Here is a 25,144-nt window from a genome sequence, read left to right as displayed (position 1 = left end):
CACATGATTTTTGCCTCAGTCATATAAAAATCACTAATAAATTTCACCTGAAGATAATTCTAGAAAGTTTCTTCCTTATCCTCATGCATTGTGTGTGTTGATCTCCACAGATTGATGGGCCTTCCTTCTACTGACCATCTATTTGTGACTTTTCAAGACAACCAAGAAATCAATAAATACAATTTGTCAGGGCCCTATGCTCTCATATGTTTTTACTCTTTTTCTTTCATCTCTGTCTGTTTTGCCTAATTGGTTCCAATCTATCACTGTCTTCAAAATCTTATACATACAATCTGTCATAGGTGCCCACATAGTCCCACCTATTGATAAAGCTCACTTCTCTCCATTACCAAATATGGGCCTGCCTGGCTGACTGCACACTATTGTACGAAAAGAACATCTTACATTCTCAGCCTACAACTGACCACAGAAATATTTAATGACCACACAACCTTTGGTCTGGGGAGGGGCAGGGAGCTCTGAATACCTAGCCCTCTGCTAAAGAAGGTTCAGTTTTGCAAGGGCTCTTTGCTGTGCAGTCGGCAGAAGAATGGAACTGTGGCGTCTGTCATTTCAAATCTTGTTTTTTGAGCTGGTATGCACAATTTATTCTGGTAAGATTGCAAAAATTACTTACTTTTTTAGCTAGGTGTATATTTTCTTAAATGCTACTACAATGTATGACTGCTAATGCAATTTTCACTAATAATTTTCATTTGTACTAATTGACGTTTTTCTTCACCAAATGAAAGTTCTTGTTAGTCACTGTAAGATACAGGTAGTATACTAATTCAGGAAAACCCCAGTTGAGCTAACTTAAAAAAGGAGATCCAAGCGAAAAATGTGTGAGCTATTTATCTAGATTTACCAACACCTGACAAAAAAAATATTGGTTTTACATAAATAGCTCTTCATTTTTGGGACCCATTGGACAATATTGATCAATTGTTTCATTGAATTGACCCCTTTTTCTGTTTCATCCTTCGTCCTGTGTTAGTGTTCGAAAGAAGTCTTAACATTTTAGAAATTACTTCCTGAGGCCAAAAAAGTTCTAAACGTCTGTGCAGATCTGCAGATCAAGGTCCAGTGTTTCTGTCAGTTGTTTTCCTAAAAACTCAGACCCACTGTAAAAGCTTTAACATATGACTGTTGCTTAAGATATGATACCATAAATATATACATTTAAGTCTGGAATTGTTTCCGCAGCTAATGATGAATTCCAGTCAACTTTCCTGAAGGAGAAAATATTTTTGGGGGGAAAAATTCTCATGCAATTATTTCAGTGGAGATTATATGTATGGTAGATGGTGATTTTTCAAAATCCATCTCAAATGTAGTATTTGACGTTACATCCTCCAACTTTGCTAAAGACTTTGGGGTGAATTCCAATCTCGTCCGGAAAGCATACCGACTGACTCGGTTCCGGAATGCTTTCTGTACAACTCGGATCGGGGGAGTCTGACCGAACGATGCATCCGTATGCATCCGGATACGATTCGGTCGGACTTCCATTGACTTCAATGGAGGCCTGTGTTCCGAACGAGTAGACAGGCGCCCATATAAGAAAGGGGTGGTTGGAGAAAATCATGCACCCTGTTGCGGGCACCCCTTGGTGCCTGGCACACTGTGCATGGTTGGAAAGGGGGACCCCTGGGTAGCCCCACGGGCCCAATTCGGAGGGCCCCAAATAAAGGGGAGCCTTCTATGGGCCCCCAAAGACCGATTCCGGTAGCCTTTTCGCTCTGGGAAAACTGAATCAGAAAGGCTGTCTGAATCGGTCATCATACTGACTCGTTAGGAAACCAAGTCCATAGAGCTGTTTGAATCGGCTCCAGAAAGGCTCGTCCTGTCCGAATGCCTTCTAGAACCGATTTGGTCAACCCAAAAGGTTTCCAGGCATCATACTTGGTCGTTCGGAACTGGGATCGAGTCGGTCGAAAACAAGGGCTCCGGCTCCGGATCGGTTTCGGGCAAGCCGAAATCAATTCAGAGCCCTTCCAAACGAGTTCGGAACTGACCCCTTTGAAGGGAATGTTGGGGTCCGCTGCATGTGATTAATACCCGTTTATTTTCCTACTTTGGAAGATTTGATACCATTTGCTCAGGTGAGAAAGGATTTTTTACATTATTACATTACATTATATAAATTAACTAGTAAACAGTGAGTGATAGACAAGGGTCACTGTGATTTATATAAATATCTGGTAAAATGACTTGACAGCAGAGATAGGTGTGGTGCTGATTTTGCCCTTTCTTCTCCTAAAATGATAATGAAAATAAAATGAGAACTATTCAGAGAGGCATTGGCAATACCTAATTGCTTATGCCACAACAGGGGCTTATGTTTGTGGTGTATGCTTGATAAATCTTCAATGAAATACAATCTAGATTTTCACATTGCAATCCAGTTACAATTACTTCTATGACTTGGGACAAAAATGCCAATTTGCTCCTATGTCATTCTGAAAAGATCACCAATTAATTGGTTGGCATGGCATATTCTTGAAACAAATCAACATGGATATTAATTAGCCATGTATTTGTTAAGAAAATGAGGTAAGGAGATGACAAAACTTTTTAAATAAGACTGCTAAAAATATGCCCAGCCTGAGACAAATTGCTTGTGCCACAATCCATAGGCCCAAATCTCAAAGTTATGTTTGCATTTAATACAGACTCACATGTGTAAACAGTCTTATTTAAGGATGCAAAAGTACATTTCTAATTCAGAATAGATAGTTTTGCACTCATTTATGAATGTAATGACATAGGTCTGTGGGTATTTACAAGCTTTTCTCAGACCTCTTACACCCTAGTAAAGGTCAAGGATTGACTCCAGTCAACGTCAGAACTAAATGAAGGGGAGCCGTAAGGAGCCACCCCACCCCAAAAACTGTTGTGGAGAGCGAGTTCATTTTCACTGACACTGATGAATTTCTCGTGGGAAAATCTCCACGTGTTTTGCATGGGACAACTGAATTTAATAAAGTTTTCAAAATATGGGCCCGGAAATCTGAAATTGTTGCAAATTTTCAGGTATACTTGTGAATTGCTGACAGTGGTAAATCTCTACCTACGTGCAGTACACTTGCACTCCAGGTTTATGACTTTCTTTCAGAATCCAGAACTGTGCTATATTAGGAAAAAGGGAGCAATCCTGTAACACTGTAACAATATCCATATGTGACATAATTCACTAACAGAAAGAAAAGTTACGTTGATGTAACCCTGTATAGTAACAAAATGTTTCAGTCAGATTTGTGCATTACTTTAGTTTCAGAATCACAAATGTCTTACCACTGGTGTGGATAGATTCCATTGATATTCTCAGTGTGTTTTCCTATTAAAGAAAGTCCACCTACAGTAAACCTATGCAAAATAATTCAGAAAAAGACATAGTTTTATGTGAGGCAAAGAAAAAATGATAATAGAAATAGACACAAGCAGGATCATTTCCATTAACAGACAGAAGTTAGCAGAATTTGAGGGGATCCCCTTAAATACAAAAATGTCGGTCAGAAGTTTTTTTGGAGTGGTATGGAGCAAAGCAATTGTGTTGGTTTTCCATCCTGCAAGATCGGAGTTCTAGAGAAATTTTTATTTTAGTTTATGTAAAGAAACATAGGAAATATATATTCTTCACCAACTCAGAATTTTCAGGAATACAGCAAAGTTTACTAAAAAAGCCTAGAAAGAAGATGAAAAGGAACAGAGACATATTTACCCACAGGAACAGAATTGAATAAAAAAGTTGGTTTTTAATCTTCAAAACTAGATGTTGTAGGAGTTGACTGTTAATGAAGAATACCCTGCACACAAGCTAATTTGATTCAACCAAGCCACACCACCTTCAACAACAAAAAAACTAAAAAACACAGATCCGTTAAGATCATCCATTAAACTATCAACACTTTGAATGTGTCTACATGGCCAAAACCCTCCTGATTTTCACGCAATTTCCTTAACTAAGTACCCGTTCTAAGTGATGTGTGTTGCTGTATTGGAAAGCCCTGTAGTATGAAGATTAGACATTTCAACATCTTCATGCTTGTATACGACTTGTTTAAATCAGTCTTTTTTAATTGAACATATTCATACTAAAAATACAAGCACAAGGGGCAAGGTAAATGGTTGATGTGTGTTGCTGTATTGGAAAGCCCTGTAGTATGAAGATTAGACATTTCAACATCTTCATGCTTGCATACGACTTGTTTAAATCAGTCTTTTTTAATTGAACATATTCATACTAAAACTACAAGCACAAGGGTCAAGGTAAATGGTTGAATTAACAATTCTCCTATTTTCCTGCTGTTTGGTCAAATAAAGGCTAAGTAATGGAATGCAAAGTGCATAACAAAAACATCAAAAAATATTTCCTAAAAATGCATCTACTATAACAATAGGAAGGATATGTCTTTACTGCCCCTTTGTAACCTACACAATGAGAACATTACAGCTCCATCACCTTCATCCATATATACCCTGTCCAGTGGAAATGTAGCTGATATGTGTATTATGAACACAATTGACCATGTACAGCGCTCCACTGCCTACTGGCTAGGTTCACGTTAAAGAGGTATCATAAAGAGACATACAAAATTAAAGTTAATTTAGGAAGATTATTTTCAATATTTCTTTTTTAAGTTCAAGTTTATTGAAACCAAATACAAAGAGAAGTACAACATGAGAGCATCATATAAGATAATGTAAATATAAATATAAAAGCATACATTAACGATGCATAAATAAGGGATCAATAAACAATAATGTATGAGCGAAAAAATGGGGAAAAAGGGGTAGGGAAAGGGAAATGACAAATAGAAAAGATGCAGAAAACAAAGTAACAATTTTCAAAAAATATACATTGTATGCGTATACATAACAATAAAGATGTAGGTGTAAAAATCTATAAAAAATAGAGGAAGCAATAATATTGTACAGAATGCGAAGAGAGAGACAACAAGAGAATAATCATGGCGGTTTATGAACTTCATCAGGTTTATTAGCCTGCGTATTAGTGGAGGGACATGAGGAAGAGAGAGTGGATAGATATGAAGTAAGAGGGATCCATAGTAAATCTCTGTTAATTGCCAGGGAAATAGGAGTAACGTAATTTGCATCTAGTCTATGATGAAAACATATGGCATTCCACCAGGCTGAGTAAGTAACTTTTGACAAGTCTTTCCAGTTAGAGGTTATCAAGTGAAATGCTATAGCTATTAGAAGGTCAAGTAGTTTAAAGTGGGAAGGGGATTGAGGCCAGGAGGGAGATAGGGAACCTAAGAAAACAGTTGGAAGTGAGAAGGGGACTTTTGTGTTAAAAATAACGTTAATACGATACCAAATAGATTTCCAGAAAATAGATATGTTTGGACAAAGAAAAAGCATGTGGAGTAAATCTGCATTGGGGGATGAGCAAGACCAACATGTAGATGAAAGGTCTGGGGAAAAGGAAGCCAGTCTTGCAGGGGAGTACAGTAAGCGTTGGAAACTAAAATAAAGGGTTTGGGTTGTATTAGCTGCCCTTGAGGTTTTATGGATTTTTAACCAGAGTTTGTCCCAAAGGGAAACCGACCAGGAAGAGGACAAATCTTGTTCCCAAGCCAATTCAGTCTTTTTCTTAATCCGTTCTGTAGGAGATAAAAGACATTTGTATATACTAGAAGCAGAAGAAGCCGTTATCAGAAGAGGAAAAATAGTGGAGCATGAAGGAGGAAGAATAGGAGAAGAAGGTAATGATTGAAGATAATGCTGAAGAGCAGGGAGCAGAAGATCGTATTGTTTTTTACAAGAATTAGGAAGATGATAAAGAGATTGCATATCAGAAAAAGATAAAGGTATATTTGCATGCAAAAGTTGAGAGATCCATATTAAACCCCTAGATCTCCATGATTTCCAATAAAAGGTGTGATTCTTGATGCGTAGTAATTTGTTGCACCAAATAGGCTGTTAGGGCAGCGAAATTAAAGAAGGATAAGAAGATGGTAGATGGGGAGTTAAAAGTTGACGAGTATGAGCAATAACCGAAGATTGCAAAAAGAGGAGTTGGCAGTAAATGCAAGAGTTTCGGGCAGATCAAAAGGGGAAACAAAGAATTTTTCAATGGATAGCCATACTGGAGGATGGGAGGGGAGTTCAGTAGATAACCACCTGGAAGCTTGCTTAAGAGAGAAAGCAAGGTGATAGGATTTAAAGTCAGGAAACTTGAGACCATCATTAATTTATCTTTCTTAAGACTTGATAAGGCTATCCGAGGGGGTTTATTTTTCCACAGAAATTTCAGCAAGATCAAATCGTTTTGTTTAAAATAATAACCTGGGATACGAACAGGAATCATAGAAAGAGAATATAGAATTATAGGGGCTAACATCATTTTAATAGAGTCTAATCTGCCCCACCATGAAAGAAAAAGGAGATGCCATCTGGTAATTAAGTCAGTCAACTTCTTGGTAATGTATTCAAAATTGAATTTTAAAGTGTCAGAAATATTAGCGTAGAACCATAAACCTAGATATTTTACTTTAATTGGTTGCCAGGAAAATCCTGTTTGATCAAAGTAGTGGCGTAGACATAGAACGTTGAGGGGTAAAACCTTGCATTTGTCCCGATTGAGGCGATAACCGGAGATTTGTGAGGAAAGATCAACTTGTTGAAGAAAGGAAGGGAGAGACATATCTGGATGTGAACAGTATAATAGGATATCGTCAGCATAGCCAGACAGTTTAACATGGTCTGAGCCAAGCTGAAACCCATTAATTTTGGCATCTTGTCTTATTTTCGTGGGAAAGGATTCCATTGCCACTATAAACAACAAGGGGGACAGGGGACATCCTTGACGAACACCTCTGGAAAGAGAAAAGTAATCTGAGATTTTACCATTGGCAAAAATAGAAGCCCTAGGGCCAGAATACAGTAAGGAAATAAGTGAGATGAATTTGGGAGGAAAGCCTATCCATTTGAGGGCGTGAAATATAAAATCCCAACCAATTCTATCAAAGGCTTTCTCTGCGTCAAGGGTAATGGCCGCCAGGGGATAATGTAAGGAGGATGCTTTACTAAGAACATTAAAGAAAACTCTAGAATTGTCAGAGGATAAGCGTCCTTCGACAAAACCAGATTGCTCTGGACCAATAAGTTCGGGTAAAATGGGATCGATACGCAGTGCAAGTATTTTTGCAAAGATCTTATACTCCGTGTTTACAAGAGAAATATGACGGTAGTTTTTGCAAAAGGAGGGATCTTTGTTATCTTTAGGAATTAGACAGACCATAGCTTCTTGAAAAGTTCCTTGGGAAGAACCATTTGTGTTAAAAAAATTAAAAAGAGAAAGGAGGTGAGGAAGGAGAAGTTGTGAAAAATTTGCATGGTAAATCCGTCAGGGCCAGGGGCCTTACCACGTTTTAAGATTGAGACGGCATGGGAGAGCTCTTTCAGAGTTATTTATATCCACTTCAAGTGAGTCAAAATTAACATGGGCGGAAGAAGGAGAAGTAAGAGTTTGAAAGTAAGAGGATATGTCAGATTGAAGCGGTTGTGATTCAGGAGTATAGATATTTTTATGGAAGGAGACTAATTCTTGTAGAATATTGTCATCTTTAAAAAGAGAATCACCATCAGAATTTGTTATGGATGTAATCCTAGTTCTGTAACGGCGAGATTTTAGGTAGTTGGCCAAGAGTTTTCCCATTTTGTTCTGACCTCCATAATATCGTGCGCTACTTTTCAAGAGATAAGAAGCTGCAGCATCAGAGGATAATTTATTAAAAGTGATTTTAGCAGAGATTAGGTCTTTTAAAGAAGAGTCAGTAAATGAATGGTAATAGGCATATTCTAATTGTTTAATTTTTGTGAGAAGTTGGGTAGATTGTTTTTCAAAATTCTATTTCTTCTGAGAAATAAAATTGATTATGAAGCCTCGTACAGTCACCTTAAAAGAATCCCAGATCATGGTAGGAGAAGAGTCGGAAACCGTATTAGTAGGAAAAAAGTCAGCAGCAAAAGAACTGAATTGGCTGGAGAATTTAGGGTCTGCAAGAAGGGAATTATTGAAACACCACCTGTACGGAGGATGGTGAAAAGGGAACTATTTCAAAATCAACAAAGACCGGGGCATGGTCAGAAATTAGGATAGAGCCTATATCTGAGTGAAGAACATGTTGGGTAAGGGATTTGCTAAAAAAGAGATAGTCAATACGGGATTGTGTTTTGTGTGGAGGGGAGAAATAACTGTACTCTTGAAGATCTGTGTGACAAAGTCTCCAAACATCAACTAAGGAAATTTTCTATATTTCAATGCCTTCTCCAATTTCTACAGGGAACGCCTAAAGGGAAGACAAATATCCATAAATCGAACAAAAGAGTTTGACCCAAAACTGGAAGTGGTTGTGAGCAAACATCAACACAAGAAATGTTTCAGAGAGTGAATGACTAAATTAAAAGACTATTCATACATGGGAAATATAGTAAATTATCGCTCTTCAACACATTTTGAAAGAATGGTTTGAAAGTGATACTTCACAAAGGTCTACAAAAGTATTACCACAACTCTTAGCAATAAGGATTAAACTATGTAAATACTACTATAAACGGTAGATACACATTTTCTGGAGCATAGCACCAAAAGTAAAGGAGACAATTGTAAAACCCCTGCATAACAATGGAGAAGAAACATGCAGTTTACCAAGTAATGATATAATGATTAGAAAGAAGATGAAGAGCATGTATGTTTGTTGGTACCAACCATTGTTTCAGAATCATCTAGGACCAGGTTTCTATAGAGTAAACATTGGGCTGTTTAGTGGTTGGGTGTACCTTTCTTTGATTTTTTTTTCCTGGTTTGGATATTTACGGACATGTTTTTTTTTCATTTTGACAACAACTGACCTTTAAAATTAGTATTCCTGGTGTCATGAGTGTGCCACAAGTTAAACATGATCTCACAATACATAACTGTGCAGTAGATTTTGTAAATTAAAGCACCAAGACACTCATGTTGTGTACACAACACTTTCCATATTCTTGAGGAGGCAGCGTAAATTAAACAAAACTAATATGGCCGAGATACCCGCCACCCCCTCTCAACACAATCCCCAAAAGGAGTGAAACCGGAAACAGTTCTTGAAGTTTTTGGAAGTGGGATGGAGTGACCATCCCGGCCGTATTTATTAAAACAAAATTAAAACATTAAACGTTTCATGTTATGTACAATTTCATTACCATATTGCGATGTTTGGCTAACCTTAACAGATTCTCTAATACAGAGGTTCTCCTAGCCGAACTAGCAACCTACAAAACATTTCTTGACATATTGAAATTGTACAACCTAACGTTTAAGGGCCAACGGCAAGGTCATAACCGGTGTCAAGATCCCTAACCAGACTTACCCCTCCCACTTGGGATGGGCGACAGCACGGAGGCGTACCTCAAGTGCAACTACTACCAATTTCCCTTGACTTGACGGGGGCACCTAAAACTCGACGCCAGTTAAAGGTCGTTCGAATACTCGTGTGAGGTATCTAGAAGGTATCGTGGCCCTTATCCCAACCCCACACAACTTACCGCATCTGCCGTCGCAGATGTCACTGGCCCCGGGAAATTCCCCAGGAGGGGGCTGTAACCCCTCCTACAAAGGAAGGGGCCTTGACCGCCTTTCCTTTACTTCCGGCGACCCATCCTTAGAAGGGACCGCCTCCCCATTGAGGGGCCAATGGCCACCTCTCCCGAGCGCTCCCATCCGTGTTGGGTGACGCCCACTCATAGGGATCTACTAATTAGTGCTCACCGATCATGACCTTACCGCCTACCAAACTAAATACGACAGTGCAAATTAACCTAAGAATACATTGGCCACTATGACCGAAAGAGCATACATCAAAATTCAACACTAAACTGAATATCTTTAATGGCAAACATCCTCAAAAACGACCATTCTTTATTAACTCAAAATCAACATGGCACTACAACCTGTAAACGAAAACAAAACAAAATTAATCAACTTTATTATACACAACTGGCTGTCTTCAGGGGCTGGTGGGTGGGTCAAAATTGGCTCTTCGTTCTGTCCCGAGCTCACGTGCAGCGAGGAGGTGCAGCTTCAGAGCACAAGAACAAGAGGATGTCTTCTGGTCTTGCGTCCCTTTTTATCCGTCTTCAGGGCGGGCGTATACCCGCCCCTGCCTGCCCCTGAGGGCGTGGCTGGCTGCGTCGGTGTCTAGGCCAGCCCACTCTAGGGCGGGAACGAGCGCGCCCCGGCTACGCCGCTTCGGGCATACCAGCTGAGACGCGCCTCCCGCCCAAAATGGCTTCCCGGGGGGATCGAGGCACTCGGCCATACGTTCGGGGGGACCGATTCGGTCGCCCCTTTCCATATGGCCGAGATACCCGCCACCCCCTCTCAACACAATCCCCAAAAGGAGTGAAACCGGAAACAGTTCTTGAAGTTTTTGGAAGTGGGATGGAGTGACCATCCCGGCCGTATTTATTAAAACAAAATTAAAACATTAAACGTTTCATGTTATGTACAATTTCATTACCATATTGCGATGTTTGGCTAACCTTAACAGATTCTCTAATACAGAGGTTCTCCTAGCCGAACTAGCAACCTACAAAACATTTCTTGACATATTGAAATTGTACAACCTAACGTTTAAGGGCCAACGGCAAGGTCATAACCGGTGTCAAGATCCCTAACCAGACTTACCCCTCCCACTTGGGATGGGCGACAGCACGGAGGCGTACCTCAAGTGCAACTACTACCAATTTCCCTTGACTTGACGGGGGCACCTAAAACTCGACGCCAGTTAAAGGTCGTTCGAATACTCGTGTGAGGTATCTAGAAGGTATCGTGGCCCTTATCCCAACCCCACACAACTTACCGCATCTGCCGTCGCAGATGTCACTGGCCCCGGGAAATTCCCCAGGAGGGGGCTGTAACCCCTCCTACAAAGGAAGGGGCCTTGACCGCCTTTCCTTTACTTCCGGCAACCCATCCTTAGAAGGGACCGCCTCCCCATTGAGGGGCCAATGGCCACCTCTCCCGAGCGCTCCCATCCGTGTTGGGTGACGCCCACTCATAGGGATCTACTAATTAGTGCTCACCGATCATGACCTTACCGCCACAGGCCAGGATAGTTGACCGGCTATCCGGGCCCCCCACAAAAATCCTAGCTAAAGGTCATGTTCCAACGTTTTTAACCATGCTAAGAAGTCTCCTATGAGTAACTCATTTCCCACCCGAGACAAATGCACACCATCCCCCAGATACATACTGTCATCATTAATACAACCGTGCGAGATAGAATGCAATGTCCTGGAACGGAACAACCTACTCATTTTGTTATTAAGTTTCCTAACAGAATGGTTCAAAGCAGGGATCGAAATAGCCCCCGCCACACTTTTCGTGGGATCATATGAGACCACGCAATTATGCACCCCGGAACTTTCCTCGCCAACCAACTTACAGTGGAAAGCATTGCCTCCAGGAGAAGTCGTCTACCGGTGGTGACCAAATCATTGCCCCCTAAATGTACTATGACTATAGACGGCGGTGACCTCATCCGCCCTAACAAACCCTCAAAGTATGCCTGAAACTGGTCAATACAGAGACCGCCCCTTCCGTAGAAGGACATCCTGTACCCGTATTCCCCAGCTACGTGAATCATGTCACCTGCTTCGAATACGTCTGCGGCACGCCTCACGTATGAGTGGCCCACGACCCACACCTCCTTTCTCACAGCCGGTGATGTCTGACCGCTGGCCCGGTGTTGGGTCGACTGCATAGTCCGCCCCGCCTCGAAGGCTTGCGTAACTGAAAACCAAACAAAAGACAAGAAGCGTGAGTACATTATTACAGCTTCACAACATGTGCAACCGCACATACCTCTTATAACAATTGGAGGACCAACGCCCCACTCGTTTTACTTGTTCCACATTAAGACCCCTGGCTGCAGCTTCAGTGGCAGCCCCTATCTGAAAGGAATGGGTCCCAAACTCACCCGGGTCCAAGCCCGCTGCGGTAATTGACATCGCGAGCACCCGCTGAAACTGAAACTTCGTCAGTGGGGTGGCGTCCGCGTGTCTCAACATTGTCCCCCCCCATGATGCCACCCTACGTGCTAGGTAATCCTCTAAACACTTCACCGGACACATGGAAGACCCTGGAATCCTGCGAATGACTATGCAGTCTCCCACCCCACTTTGATCGGTTTTTGACTTGACAAAGGATACCGTCATAGTCTCACCCCTGATCTGAACGTGTTCCCGGCACAAACCCCCCGCCACATCCCGCTTGCTCCTTGCCACCAGCTCACTTATCCTCATAGCCCCGTGAAATGCAAGCGTAAAAGCGGCTCGGAACAAACAGGCCTCGAACTGAGACGAGCATATGTCGGGGAGTGTGGCCAGCAACTGGGACAACCTATCCAGACCTATCGGGCGCCTCTCATCTACTCTGCGACCCTCAAGGCGTTGCCACCCACGCAGCGCTTTCTGTACAGCAAAAGACGCTGTCGGGTCCTGGATATTATGAGCCCTGGCAACAAAGGAGATGGCAGCACGATGCCTCTGGGCTGTAGCCACCGACTTCCCAGCCTTACGCAAGGACATCAGAAAATGTACTACCCAATCCTCATGCCCCCAAAGTCCCCCTCTCTCAGTCCCCAAAAAGGCTAAATAAGCCCGAAACGCCCCTTCGTATGCCTTCCTCGTCCTTGGTGCTAGACTCTCTCCCACGAGGTAACGAAGTTCGGGGCACCGAGAGACCAGAGAGCTTCGGGAAAGGGTGCTGGCTCGGGGTCCGCTGAGGGAAGGAAACCCGAGAAAGCCTGCATTTGAAAACGAGACAGTGCATCAGCAGCCTGATTCATCACCCCCGGGACATGTTTTGCTCTGAATACCACGTTCAGTTGCATACACAGTAAGACAATTTCTTTAAGCAGCCTCAAAATCATTTTACAACGTGCTGCCTGACTATTGATGCATTCTACAACGGTCATATTGTCAGACCAAAATATGACAGAGTGATTTTTGAATCCATCGGGCCAGGATCTGAGGGCCACCAAAATGGGAAACAGCTCAAGGAAAGCAATATTACTCGTCAGCCCCTCTTCGTGCCACCATGTTGGCCACTTTTGTGCCGACCATTTTGTGCCGAAGATGGCGCCGAAACCCATGCTTCCCGCTGAATCCGTCCATAGACCAAGCTCTTCAGAGGACAAGGCCGGTTTGTTCCAGACGACTCGACCATTGAAATCCGCCAAAAATGCTAACCAAATACGCATGTCTTGGCGGACCTCGGCCGATAACCTCGTGCGATGGTGACCCTCCTTTAGGCCGACCATCGCCTGTGCAATCGAACGGGAGAAGGGGCGGGCCATCGGGATCACCCTTAAGGCAAAATTCAACTTCCCCACCAATTGCTGCAATTGATGCAGCGTAACTTTAGATGCAGTGATACACATTTGCAGGGCTGTCTTGAATTTCGATACTTTGGAAGCTGGTAAACGAAAACAACCCTCACTAGAGTCCAACTCGATCCCGAGGAACTCGAGGCAAGTCGTGGGACCCACAGTTTTACCTGGTGCCAACGGCACGCCAAACTGATTCATTAAAACACAAAATTCAGTCAAGGCCCGGGCACATTCATCATCCCCAGCGGCCCCAAGGAACAGAAAGTCATCGAGGTAATGCATCACATTCCGAAAACCTGTTTTCTTCGTGTAAACCCATTGTAGAAAACTACTGAATTTCTCGAAATAAGCACAAGATATCGAGCACCCCATCGGCATACACCTGTCCATGTAATACAAACCTTGAAACATGAATCCCAAAAAACGTTGGTCTTCCGGGTATACCGGGAGCAAACGGAACGCTGACTCGATATCTGATTTCGCCATCAGCGTCCCGGGCCCCAGGCGATTCAAAATGGCTACGGCCTCATCGAATGATGCGTACCGCACCGAACACATTTCTGGATTAATTGCATCGTTTACAGAAAGGCCATGAGGGGCTGATAAATTGTGAATCAATCGAAACTCACCCGGGTCCTTCTTGGGGACCACCCCTAAAGGAGAACAAACAAAGTTCGGTACCGGGGGGACAGGAAACGGGCCGGCAACCCGACCTCGGGTAACCTCTTTCCGGATCTTATCCTGTACTACAGTCGTATGCTGCAAGACGGAAAGTTGATTTTTGCACGTCCCGACACCCTGAAAGTTACCCACCGGGATGCGGAAACCATATGAAAAACCGTTTCGTAGCACCCCAGCAGAAGTACGATCTGGGTATTCGCTGAGCCAGGGAATCATCGCCAGGGTATCAATCGGGGTTGGTAAAGGCGCCCCTCGGACTATATTAGACCTGTTTAGCGCCTCCTCTACCCCCATTTTCACCCGATTTGGCTCTGCACGAGGACTCAGGATGGGGTGCCCCACAACCACTACATTCGTGTTTGAATTTACAAGATCCCGGGGGCCTAGTACATTTACTTCTGTTGAAATTGAAACAGAACCCCCTCTTCCCTGTATTGCCGGCGGGTCTCGGGTAATCGTCTGTACCCGTACCCGACCGAAAGGGTGTCCCCCCATTTTGGCGGGAGGACTCACCAACAGCACTCCCCACCAACGGCACTTTCAACATCCCCGACTCTTTCATCTTATTCCATGTTAAAGAATCGTAACAGTCCCAGGTTAAACTTTTGTTATGCTCCATCGCTTTCCTGAAAAGGTTGTCATAACAGAACCATTGGTTACCTTGGTGTGATGTCGAGTACCCCATAATTCGTGACTGATATACTGGAAATTCAGGGAGCAAATCAGGCCTACGTTCCCCCAAAATTGCCGTAAAAATTCCCCAAGCATTACCCCAGTTACCAATATTTTCATTCACTTTAAAGGCGGCCATTTTTGCGCGCCAAACACTCGGATGCATCAGATCCTTTTGACCCTTAACAGTTTCGACCTCATAGTGATCAACGAGCAGGGAGAAAATGTTAACGTATTCCCCCACCCAAATCTTTTCCTTTATCGGCAAAGGAACATGTTGCCCCAATTTTTCTCTACGAGACGGTGTTGACTCATCCCTTGCAATCGGCAATGGCCGCTTACCTGCGCCGGACGCTGCTTCCGTCCCTCGTGGCTTGTCTATCGCCGCATCCGGCGCGGGCACCTTGGCTGTATCACGTTTCACGCGCAACTGCTTTATGAGTGCTTGCGCTTCGGTAGCCATGGCGCCCCCATTACCGTCCCCCAACCATGCTGCTAACTGTGCCGCCAACTCGGGAGGCATATCTTCGGCAGACGTCGGGGTGACTACCACGGGAATCGGATTCCCCTCATCCGGTACCGGGGCCGGTACCGGGGCTGGCGCCTCGAGCGGGGAACAGGGAACCGGGACGTCTCCCACGACCGGCCCCCTTCTCGGCCTCTTTGGCTTCCCTCCGGCCGGTGGACGCCCCGATCCCTCCTCGCCGTCTCGCTCCGCCAACCGCTTCTTAATTTCGGACATGTCCTTCATGAGGGCCCGAACCAACTGGTCAGTCGACATTGTCTTCGCTCCTTTCTTGGGCATCTTTTCAGACGAAGTATCTAAAAGACAAAGAGAGAGATTAAAACGCTCAAAATTGGCTCTTCGTTCTGTCCCGAGCTCACGTGCAGCGAGGAGGTGCAGCTTCAGAGCACAAGAACAAGAGGATGTCTTCTGGTCTTGCGTCCCTTTTTATCCGTCTTCAGGGCGGGCGTATACCCGCCCCTGCCTGCCCCTGAGGGCGTGGCTGGCTGCGTCGGTGTCTAGGCCAGCCCACTCTAGGGCGGGAACGAGCGCGCCCCGGCTACGCCGCTTCGGGCATACCAGCTGAGACGCGCCTCCCGCCCAAAATGGCTTCCCGGGGGGATCGAGGCACTCGGCCATACGTTCGGGGGGACCGATTCGGTCGCCCCTTTCCAAATGCCATTGTCAATTAATATGAATTTACAGATAAAGTGTGTCACTTTTTGATTAGATAGGAGTAGTCTAACAAAGTGTAAATGTAACTCATGCCTATGTTAAAATTAATGTAGAAATCACACAAGTTTAGATGTGTACAGTACACAGTAAGTCATTTTCATGTCATATATATACTTTTTGCCTGACGTTTTGGGTGTTGGTTTTGGTTCCTCTTTAGGAAAGTGTGAGAGTGAGCAAGTTAGCAAGAACCTGCCAATCGCTCCATGTTGGTTGCTTACATAAGGCACTTCCTAAACACACGCATTTTGTATTTTTCTTACACTTGTAAGAATCATCTTCTAGCACAAGACCAGCATATATCTTTAAATACACATATGGTTGGTTCATAAGTAGGTACTAGAACCTCTCTCACCTAAATTAAATAAGTGGGGAACCGCTAAAATTCCGACTTCATGTGTAACGTGCAACAAGGGCTTTTTTGCATATGATACTGATGTTGAGTAGAGGGCGCCCTTGATGCTTGTTTTTCCTTCTAAGCCTCTTCCTTTATGAATAATAGTTTAATAATTGACCCTGTGAATGAGTCTGTGGGGATTAAGTATCTGGCCTAAGGATGGAGTTCACAGGGGGCAAGGGGAGAGGGAGTAAAATAATCACATAGTCTACATGGAGTAGAATAACTGGCAAAATGAGTGAGTCTACACGGAGTATAATAATTGCCTATGTGAGAGGGTCTGTGGGCAGTAAATTAACCGACCCAGTGAATGAGTCTAAGGGAGTAAAATTACTGCCAACAGGAGAGAGTTCGCTGTTTTTACCAAACATGTTCATGACAGCAACTACAGTCACATTGTGGTACATATAGACTGTGACTGATTTAGAAAATAAAGATGTCTATCCATCCAATTACAAAACGAAACTATTGACCGAATTGTCTGCCATTAAGAAACGTTTAATAAAATTGAAGTTCTGTTCTGAAATCCTTACTTAAGCTGCAATAAATAGATTCCACATAGGTATTACACATCTTTGCCTAGATTACTTCTAGGAAGAACAGCCAAGGCTAGTAGGTGGGCATATGTTGAAGGGACAATTATTGTTGATGTGTTGAAGAGCAGTTTAAGTTTAGAAGGCAAGTGTGCTTTTTAGAGAAGATGGTTTAGGAAAGAAAAGATATTCAATGGGGTATGGCTCTACTCAGATTTCATGATGTAATTTTCTTCTTTGGCTTATGACTTTTGTTTCCAAATATGGGGTAGGATCAGTTTCTTTAAATAATGAATTCTATTCAGACCAGGGGCCTTATAAAAACATAAGTAGCACTGTCCTTATTTGCCCCATGATGCACCTTTCAGAAGGTGCACCCTGCGCAAACAAGGAAAGTGAGACGTATTCAAATGAATGTGCTGCTCCTAGGGCAGACGCAAACTCATGCTGCCCCCAGGGCAGTGCATTTAAGTGAAATATGCAGCAACTGTTTGAAAGGTCGTCTGTGTTTTACTGTGCAGGCGGCAACCCCCGTGCAGTTTTAAGGGTTTAGAGATCCCCTTGCAGGCAGGTGCAGTGAGTGGCTGTCAGAGGGATGTCTGAGGGATCCATGGGACCTCGTTTCACCCCCCAGAGGGCTGCCTTTAGGAGGCGCACTGAAAGTGCGCCACCTTTTTGTGGCGCACTTTCAGTGTGCCTCCTAAAGCCCTGTTTGCCTCTGCGCCTACGCCGATAATACAGCGTGGATGCAGATGCAAATAAATTCCCTTATTTAGTGGGGTCACGCCCCCATGCAAATGAGGGGACGCCCTCTCATGATAGCCCTGGTGCAAAATGTGCGCCAGAGCAATCTGTATTACAGAAGGGGACACACACGCATCTGCAGGCCCTTTTACAATACCATTGTACCCAAAGGGCGCTCAGAGCAGTTTCACATGCCCATAGTGCACCAGGAACACTATGTATAATACTCGCCCAAAGAGGCATTATCATTTATCTTACCTTTCATGAATCATTGGTTGTTGACAGAAAATGTTCTAATGCCGGGACTGCGCGGGCCTAATTCACACATCAATTTTCACTGGTACTTACATTTAACTTCAGAGACAGCTGCATTTAAATGTGTCATACATTTGCTAAAAGAACCCTAGCAGGCATAAACGGTTTTACTATGGATAGCCAGTCAGTCAGTCAGTCAAAAGGCTTTATTTTCGGTTAAAAACAATAAAAGCACAAATTTACAACATTTGAATAAAAACATACCAATTAACATGATACAGTGTGCTCTAGACTCATAAAAACAGGCTATTGAAAATAGTTTATATAGAACATTAAAAACTTGAACAAGTCCTTTCCAAATAAAATCTAGACATAAAAGAAAGGGAAAGAATCCGAAGAGTAATCACAATAAGGATTCCTATAGACTGGATAGCATTTTCCCTCTCCAGTGCCATTTTGCTGCCTTTATTTAAGATTTTGGGTTGCAAGAAGTATTATTAGAAATAAGTATTACAGGATAACGAAAGTTGGAAATGTATTTCAGTCAGCAGATATTCCCTGTCAACGTCTGTAATTAGGTATGCTGTCACACAGAGCTTAATTTGTGAAAAAATATGAGTCCCCTACAGTGAGGGCAGGTGAGGCCCAGTGGCACAAATTAACTAATGCTGTTACAAGAGTCCAAGTCCCTTAAATGTAGGGCCGGTGGTGCCCACTGGCAACCACCTGGGCAAATTAAGTACTAGGTATACCTGGAAAACATTGCAGCTTTTTAGGTCCACTATGATTTCTGTTTGATGTACAGCCATAAAGTATAGACGCGTGTTCATATGTATATTTTGTCAATACGACCTGCAGTGTATCCAGTAGCAGACTGTAACTCAAGTAACACATGTACCTGCTCTAAAGGGAGCTTCAAGAAGTGAATTGCAATTGGCTGTTTTTGTCGCTCTACAATCAACGTTCAACTTGCACACAAACACCTAGACTCCCTCTGCCATCATAGCTTTAGATCATTATTTCATCGTGTGTGGCCTATAGTCCTGTGACTGACAAATGTTATAAAAATGTGTAAGAAAAGATAGTTTAAATCAGATCTTGTACAACATTTATAAACACATACAAAATGTTCAAAAAGATAATGCAATGTTTTAGTCAACATCCATTACTGGTACACAAAGTCATACTTGCATAGTTAATACAGCAGCTTTGGCCTTGCAACATGAAACTAAAAAAGCAATTAAGCTGTTTGCTTGTGTGGTTGATGGGACTGGGAGGGGTAGGCTTGAAAGTCGGACGCTTCAAGGCTGCCTCGCTTGTTGGAAAGTTTGAGCTTGAAAAGAGTAATCCGCCGACACCCAGCACCCCATATTAACTCCAGCAACAGAGTATTAAGTTCTTTGAACATCCTGAGAGGGATAACAGCTGGGAGATTCGCAAAGTGGTAAAAAGAGAGTTATTCGTCCCATGGCTGCTAAAGGTAGAATATTCCTGAACACAGTTTGGGCTCGAAGTGTAAGTAAAGTGCCACCAATAATACCCTCCTCATTTGGGGATTGGAATATTTTAATACCCAGATACCTATAGGACTGAGCCACCCATTGAATGCGGTCCATTCCAAAGCTAAACTCCGGAGGGACTACATCCTGGCACAGAAGAAAAAGGAAAGTTTAATTAGGATTAACTTTAAGACTGGATAGGACATGAACAAGTTTCTGGGTATTAGAAATAGGTGTAACGTATGTCCAAATGAGCACAGCAACAGCAGCATGTCGTCAATATATGACGATATAACATGTATTTCATCTCCCAGCGGTATGCCCCTTGCCTGCCCGTCATGAACTCGCCAATGGCTCCAACACAAAGAAGAGGAGGAGAGGGCATTCCTGTCTAGTCCCTCTGTCGATAGGGGAGGTATACAACAATTTGGCCAACTTCAACAGGTGAGGACCGAATCTGAACCTCTGAGGCCCCGCAAGCATATTGTTGTTGTTAATTTAACTTATAGTTTGCACAAATCCCCCTGGAAGGGGTATCTCAGCCCCGACAGCTTATGAGGAAAGCAACAGACTGATCAAGCCTGAAATAATGCTGTTTTTAGATGTTTCCTAAAGGCGTATGTGAAATGGAAGTTTGTTCCACAAAAAGGGAACCAAGTAAGAAAAAGATATGCAGCCAGAACGAAATTTGGAAATATGTGGAACTGAAAGCGAGGCTTTGTCCCTGGATCTCAAAGCCCAACAAGGACAATAGTGGATGTGCTTAGCCGAAAGATAGCTCGGAGCCTTGCCCTGCAGGGACTTGCAAGTCAAGCAGCAGGCCTTAAAGATGATTCTTTTGCGAATTGGTAACTAGTAAAGCAAGCCCAGCAGAGGGGCAGAGGCTGTCCTAGCTGGAAGATTAAAAATGAGACACTCTGACGTACATCTAGTTCAACCTGTCAAACTTTGTTCAAGGTCAATGGAAATGTCTGCTGTCTCCAGCCAGATGCATGCAACCTTTTCCATCACGTGATACAAGTGACGAATATTTAGGGGAGTATTACCTTGAGAATAAACCCATTCTGATTTGGATTAATGACGCATGGGAGATGGGTGAGCAATCCATGAGCCACAATTTTGCATATAAGTTTGTAGTCAGTATTTAGGATGGATAATGTAAGATAACATGTCATTTTAATGAGGTCACGATTAGGCTTCAGTATGGAAGTGAGTTCCGCCTCGTGTGTGGATGGTGCGAGGACACCTTCCTGAAAATTCAGCAATAATGGGGCCAGATGTATAACGCTTTTTTTGTCCCCAAATGGCATTTTTTAATATACGAAGGTCTGATTGGCGATTTGGTAACCTGTTACTGAATTGCAATTTGGGTTTGCGATTCGGTATTAGGAAGGGGAGTGTTTAAGGCGTCCCTTTCTAATACCAAATCGCAGTGGTATGTGTGAATGTTTTGCAACCGTAATGCGGACGCAAAACAATTGCATTGAACTATTTATTTCAAGTAGGTGGTAACCCATTCGCAAATGGAAGCATCCCCAAGGGCCCCCTTTCTGAATGTTTGCAAAAACGTTTTTTAGGAGTAGGCTTAGTCTTTAAGAATAACGGGCTGCATTTTAAAAAAAATCTTCTATTGAAAAGCAATCCTAGATATGGTGGTCTGATTATCCCAGCAGGCCATTATTCCTGTGATTTTTGCGATTCCCAATGGGTTGCAAACCGAGCCCTACCTCATTATTATTCATGAGGCAGGTCTATTTGCGACAAACTGGTAATTGCAAAATGTGTTAAACACACATTTGTACATTTCTGTTTGTGATTACCAAATAGTGAATTGCAAAATTCACTATTTGGTAGTCACAAACACCTTTGTACATCTGGCCCATATTTACTAGCATATGAGCAAGGAGAGACTCATTTGTTGCATAATATTCCAAAGTGAGGCCATCCAAGCCAGGCATTGTACCAGGAGTTAGGGCCAGAATCGCCGTTTGGATTTTCAGTACTGGAATGGAGCTTTAAGCTTCTGGAGGTCTGCAGAGATACAATGGAAAGTTAGCCCCTCGAGTAATGGATGCAAGACCATCTGCCCTAAAGGGAGGACCCCCCACATATTCTGCTCCCACACAGACTTAAGTTTAATTCACCCTTGTGCAAGATGCTTTTTCAAAGGTTTCTTCCATTGTTAAGACGGACCTGTGGAAGAAAAAAATAACACTTGGAGAAGCCCACTGAAGTCGAATACATTTTTTATGCAAATACAGAGCAGCAAAAATGGTATACACTCAAAATATCGAGTTTTAAATATTGAGTTACATTAATATCGAATTAAAAATATAGAAAGGACTCAATATCGAATGGACAGAATATAGACCACAAAAATATCGAATAGAATAACATTAATATTGAATCCAAAATATAGAATGGACAAAATATCGACAACAAAAATAACAAATTTGAGGTAAGTAAGTTAATATCAATTTTTTAAAGTGTTTTTTATGTTACTATATGTGTGAAAAGTGTATATTTATTTTATAAATTATTTTAATTAATTAATTTTATGGTATTTCATTTTTGTGTAATACAATTCTGTAGCGGGTTGTGGGTTTATAGGGGAATAGGGTAGGAAGTAATGTAATTATAATTAATTAAATATGTTAATTTATTTATTGGTATTTATTTTGAATTAATTGTTAATTAATTATTAATTGGTAAATTATATATTATATAAATGGTAATTAATTTAAATTAATTGATTAATTGATAATTATGTTAAATATATTAATGTATTTTCTGTAGCTGGTTGTGGGTTTATAAGGGAATAGGGTGGGAAGTAATTTAATTATAATTAATTAAATATGTTAATTTATTTATTGGTATTTATTTTGAATGAATTGTTAATTGATTATTAATTGCTAATTAATTAAAATATAATCGGCAATTAATTTTCATTAATTGATGAATTGATAATTATGTTAATTTTTTTAATTTATTTTCTGGAGGGGGTTGTGGGTTTATAGGGGAATAGGGTGGGAAGTAATTTAATTATAATTAATTAAATATGTTAATTTATTTATTGGTATTTATTTTGAATTAATTGCTAATTAAATATTAATTGGTAATTCATTAACATATAATTGGTAATTATTTTTATTTAATTGATTAATTGATAAATATGTTAATTTTATTAATTTCTTTTCATTAGTGGGTTGTGGGTTTATAGGGGAATAGGGTGGGAAGTAATTGAATTATAAATAATTACATTTTTAAATGTATTTATTGGTTATTTTTGTTGTAATTTTTAATTATTTTCTAATTGTTAATTAATTTATTGTTAATCGGAAAATAATTTGTATTAGTTGGTAAAGTTTTTTAATAATTAATTTTCATTTGTATTTTTTATTGATTAATTATTATATTATATACAATTGTTAATTATTTTAAATTATTTGTAATTGGTATTAATATTTAATTTAATTTATTTTTATTCATATATGAAGTATTTACTTTCCCTACTGTTGCCCTCTGTGGTGTGGGAATAGTAATTTTTACCCCTACGCTATCCAACGCTTTCCCTACTGTTGCACTCACTGGAGTGCGAATAGTAATTTTTACCCCTACGCTATCCAACGCTTTCCCTACTGTTGCACTCACTGGAGTGGGAATAGTAATTTGTACCTCTATGCTATCCAACGCTTTCCCTACTGTTGCACTCTCTGGAGTGGGAATAGTAATTTTTACCCTCCCGCTATCCAACGCTTTCCCTACTGTTGCACTCACTGGAGTGGGAATAGTAATTTTTAGCCCTACGCTATACAACGCTTTCCCTACAGTTGCACTCACTGGAGTGGGAATAGTAATTTTTACTCTCCTGCTACCCAACACTTTCCCTACTGTTGCACTCTCTGGAGTGGGAATAGTAATTTTTACCCCTATGCTATCCAACGCTTTTCCTACTGTTGCACTCACTGGAGTGGGAATAGTAATTTTTACCCCTACGCTATCCAACGCTTTCCCTACTGTTGCACTCTCTGGAGTGGAAATAGTAATTTTTACCCCTACGCTATCCAATGTTTTCTCTTCTGTTGCACTCACTGGAGTGGTAATAGTAAATGTAAACCTCTCGCTATCCTACGATAAAAATATTGTATATTTTTTGGTAATATTATGTTTATATATATATATATATATTCACTGAAAAAACCATAGGATATAGACCATATATAGTTAGGAATTAGCATTTACAAAACCTTGAAAATTCACTGAAAAAACCATAGGTTATAGACCATATATAGTTAGGAATTAGCATTTACAAAACCTTATTTTACTCACACAAAACCATTGAAATTCGCATATATAGTTAGTTGCATTAACTATATATCGCGCACCCGCAATCCACTGCTGATCATGTCATATATTACATCATTCATGACATGGTCAGTGACATCACTGATGACATCACTGATGACATCTCAAATGACATCACTGATGACATCACTGATGACATCTCAAATGACATCACTGATGACATCACTGATGACATCTCAAATGGCATCACTGATGACATCACTGATGACATCTCATTTGACATTACTGATCACATCAGTGATGACATCAATCATGTGATTATACGATGAACCTCTTCAGACTCTAATATAACCTTAGATACACTCAGTGTAAACAGGCACTCACAGACTGTCACTCATCCATGGAGTTACTCACACACCTAGTAAGTCATGCAAAGAATCAATCACACCTCCATTTCCTCAACTATACAGTTATACACACCTTACTTATTCAAACATATACTAACACATATTTACTCTCTTATACAATCTCTGATACAAGTTCACAATGATCCATACAGCCACTCACACATTCACTGGCTCTTATGCACAGTTATTTATATATGTCAACTCTCACATGTACTGTGTTTTACATATGTACTTACTTTGACATGTAGCACTGAGATATCCATTCACTCACCAATACACTCATGCACACAGTCAACCGCCCATGCAGCTGTTTCCACATGCACTTTTGAACCCATACATCTAGTGAATCAACTGCTCACACATCTATGCACAGAGTCATACACCTCCCAGCCACCCACACACACACTCAGTCTCCCATACAAATACTTGGGCAACCAATCAATAACCCATATATTTACTCATATAGCTACTGATCAACACATGCAGCAGTTTACAGAACAACAGACATAATGATGCACAAATTAAGACAGTTTAGTCACTAACCCATGCACTCAGTGAGACACATTTAATCACTCACTCATACAGTCAGTCATGCACCTACTAAATCCTTCATCCAGACACTTATACATCCACTCATTCTTCAATATGTAAGACATATTTTAACTTTGCAGAAACATACAGTCACTGGATGTTGTCATCAGTGATGTCATTTGAGATGTCATCAGTGATGTCATCAGTGATGTCACTGACCATGTCATGAATGATGTAATATGTGACATGATCAGCAGTGGATTGCGGGTGCGCGATATATAGTTAGTGCAACTAACTATATATGCGAATTTCAATGGTTTTGTGTGAGTAAAATAAGGTTTTGTAAATGCTAATTCCTAACTATATATGGTCTATAACCTATGGTTTTTTCAGTGAATTTTCAAGGTTTTGTAAATGCTAATTCCTAACTATATATGGTCTATAACCTATGGTTTTTTCAGTGAATTTCAGTGGTTT

The 25,144-nt window shown here is 41.5% G+C and overlaps 1 protein-coding gene across 1 annotated transcript in view; it reads left to right on the top strand.

Annotated features, from left to right (window-relative positions):
* The first annotated feature begins 509 nt into the window (after positions 1 to 509).
* The window catches only part of LOC147717840 (uncharacterized), an 87,538-nt gene continuing 62,903 nt past the window's right edge, over positions 510 to 25,144 (top strand). The window contains exon 1 of the mRNA XM_086920566.1: positions 510 to 614. Within this exon, the coding sequence (XP_086776692.1) occupies positions 551 to 614 (64 nt within the window). The 5' untranslated portion in view covers positions 510 to 550. The remainder of the gene's footprint in view (positions 615 to 25,144) is intronic.

This window comes from Lissotriton vulgaris, chromosome 5, assembly GCF_964263255.1.
Source record: "Lissotriton vulgaris chromosome 5, aLisVul1.2, whole genome shotgun sequence".
In the NCBI taxonomy this organism is placed as follows: domain Eukaryota; kingdom Metazoa; phylum Chordata; class Amphibia; order Caudata; family Salamandridae; genus Lissotriton; species Lissotriton vulgaris.
Note: the sequence above shows the minus strand (reverse complement) of the source record. Positions and strands in the feature narration are given on the sequence as shown.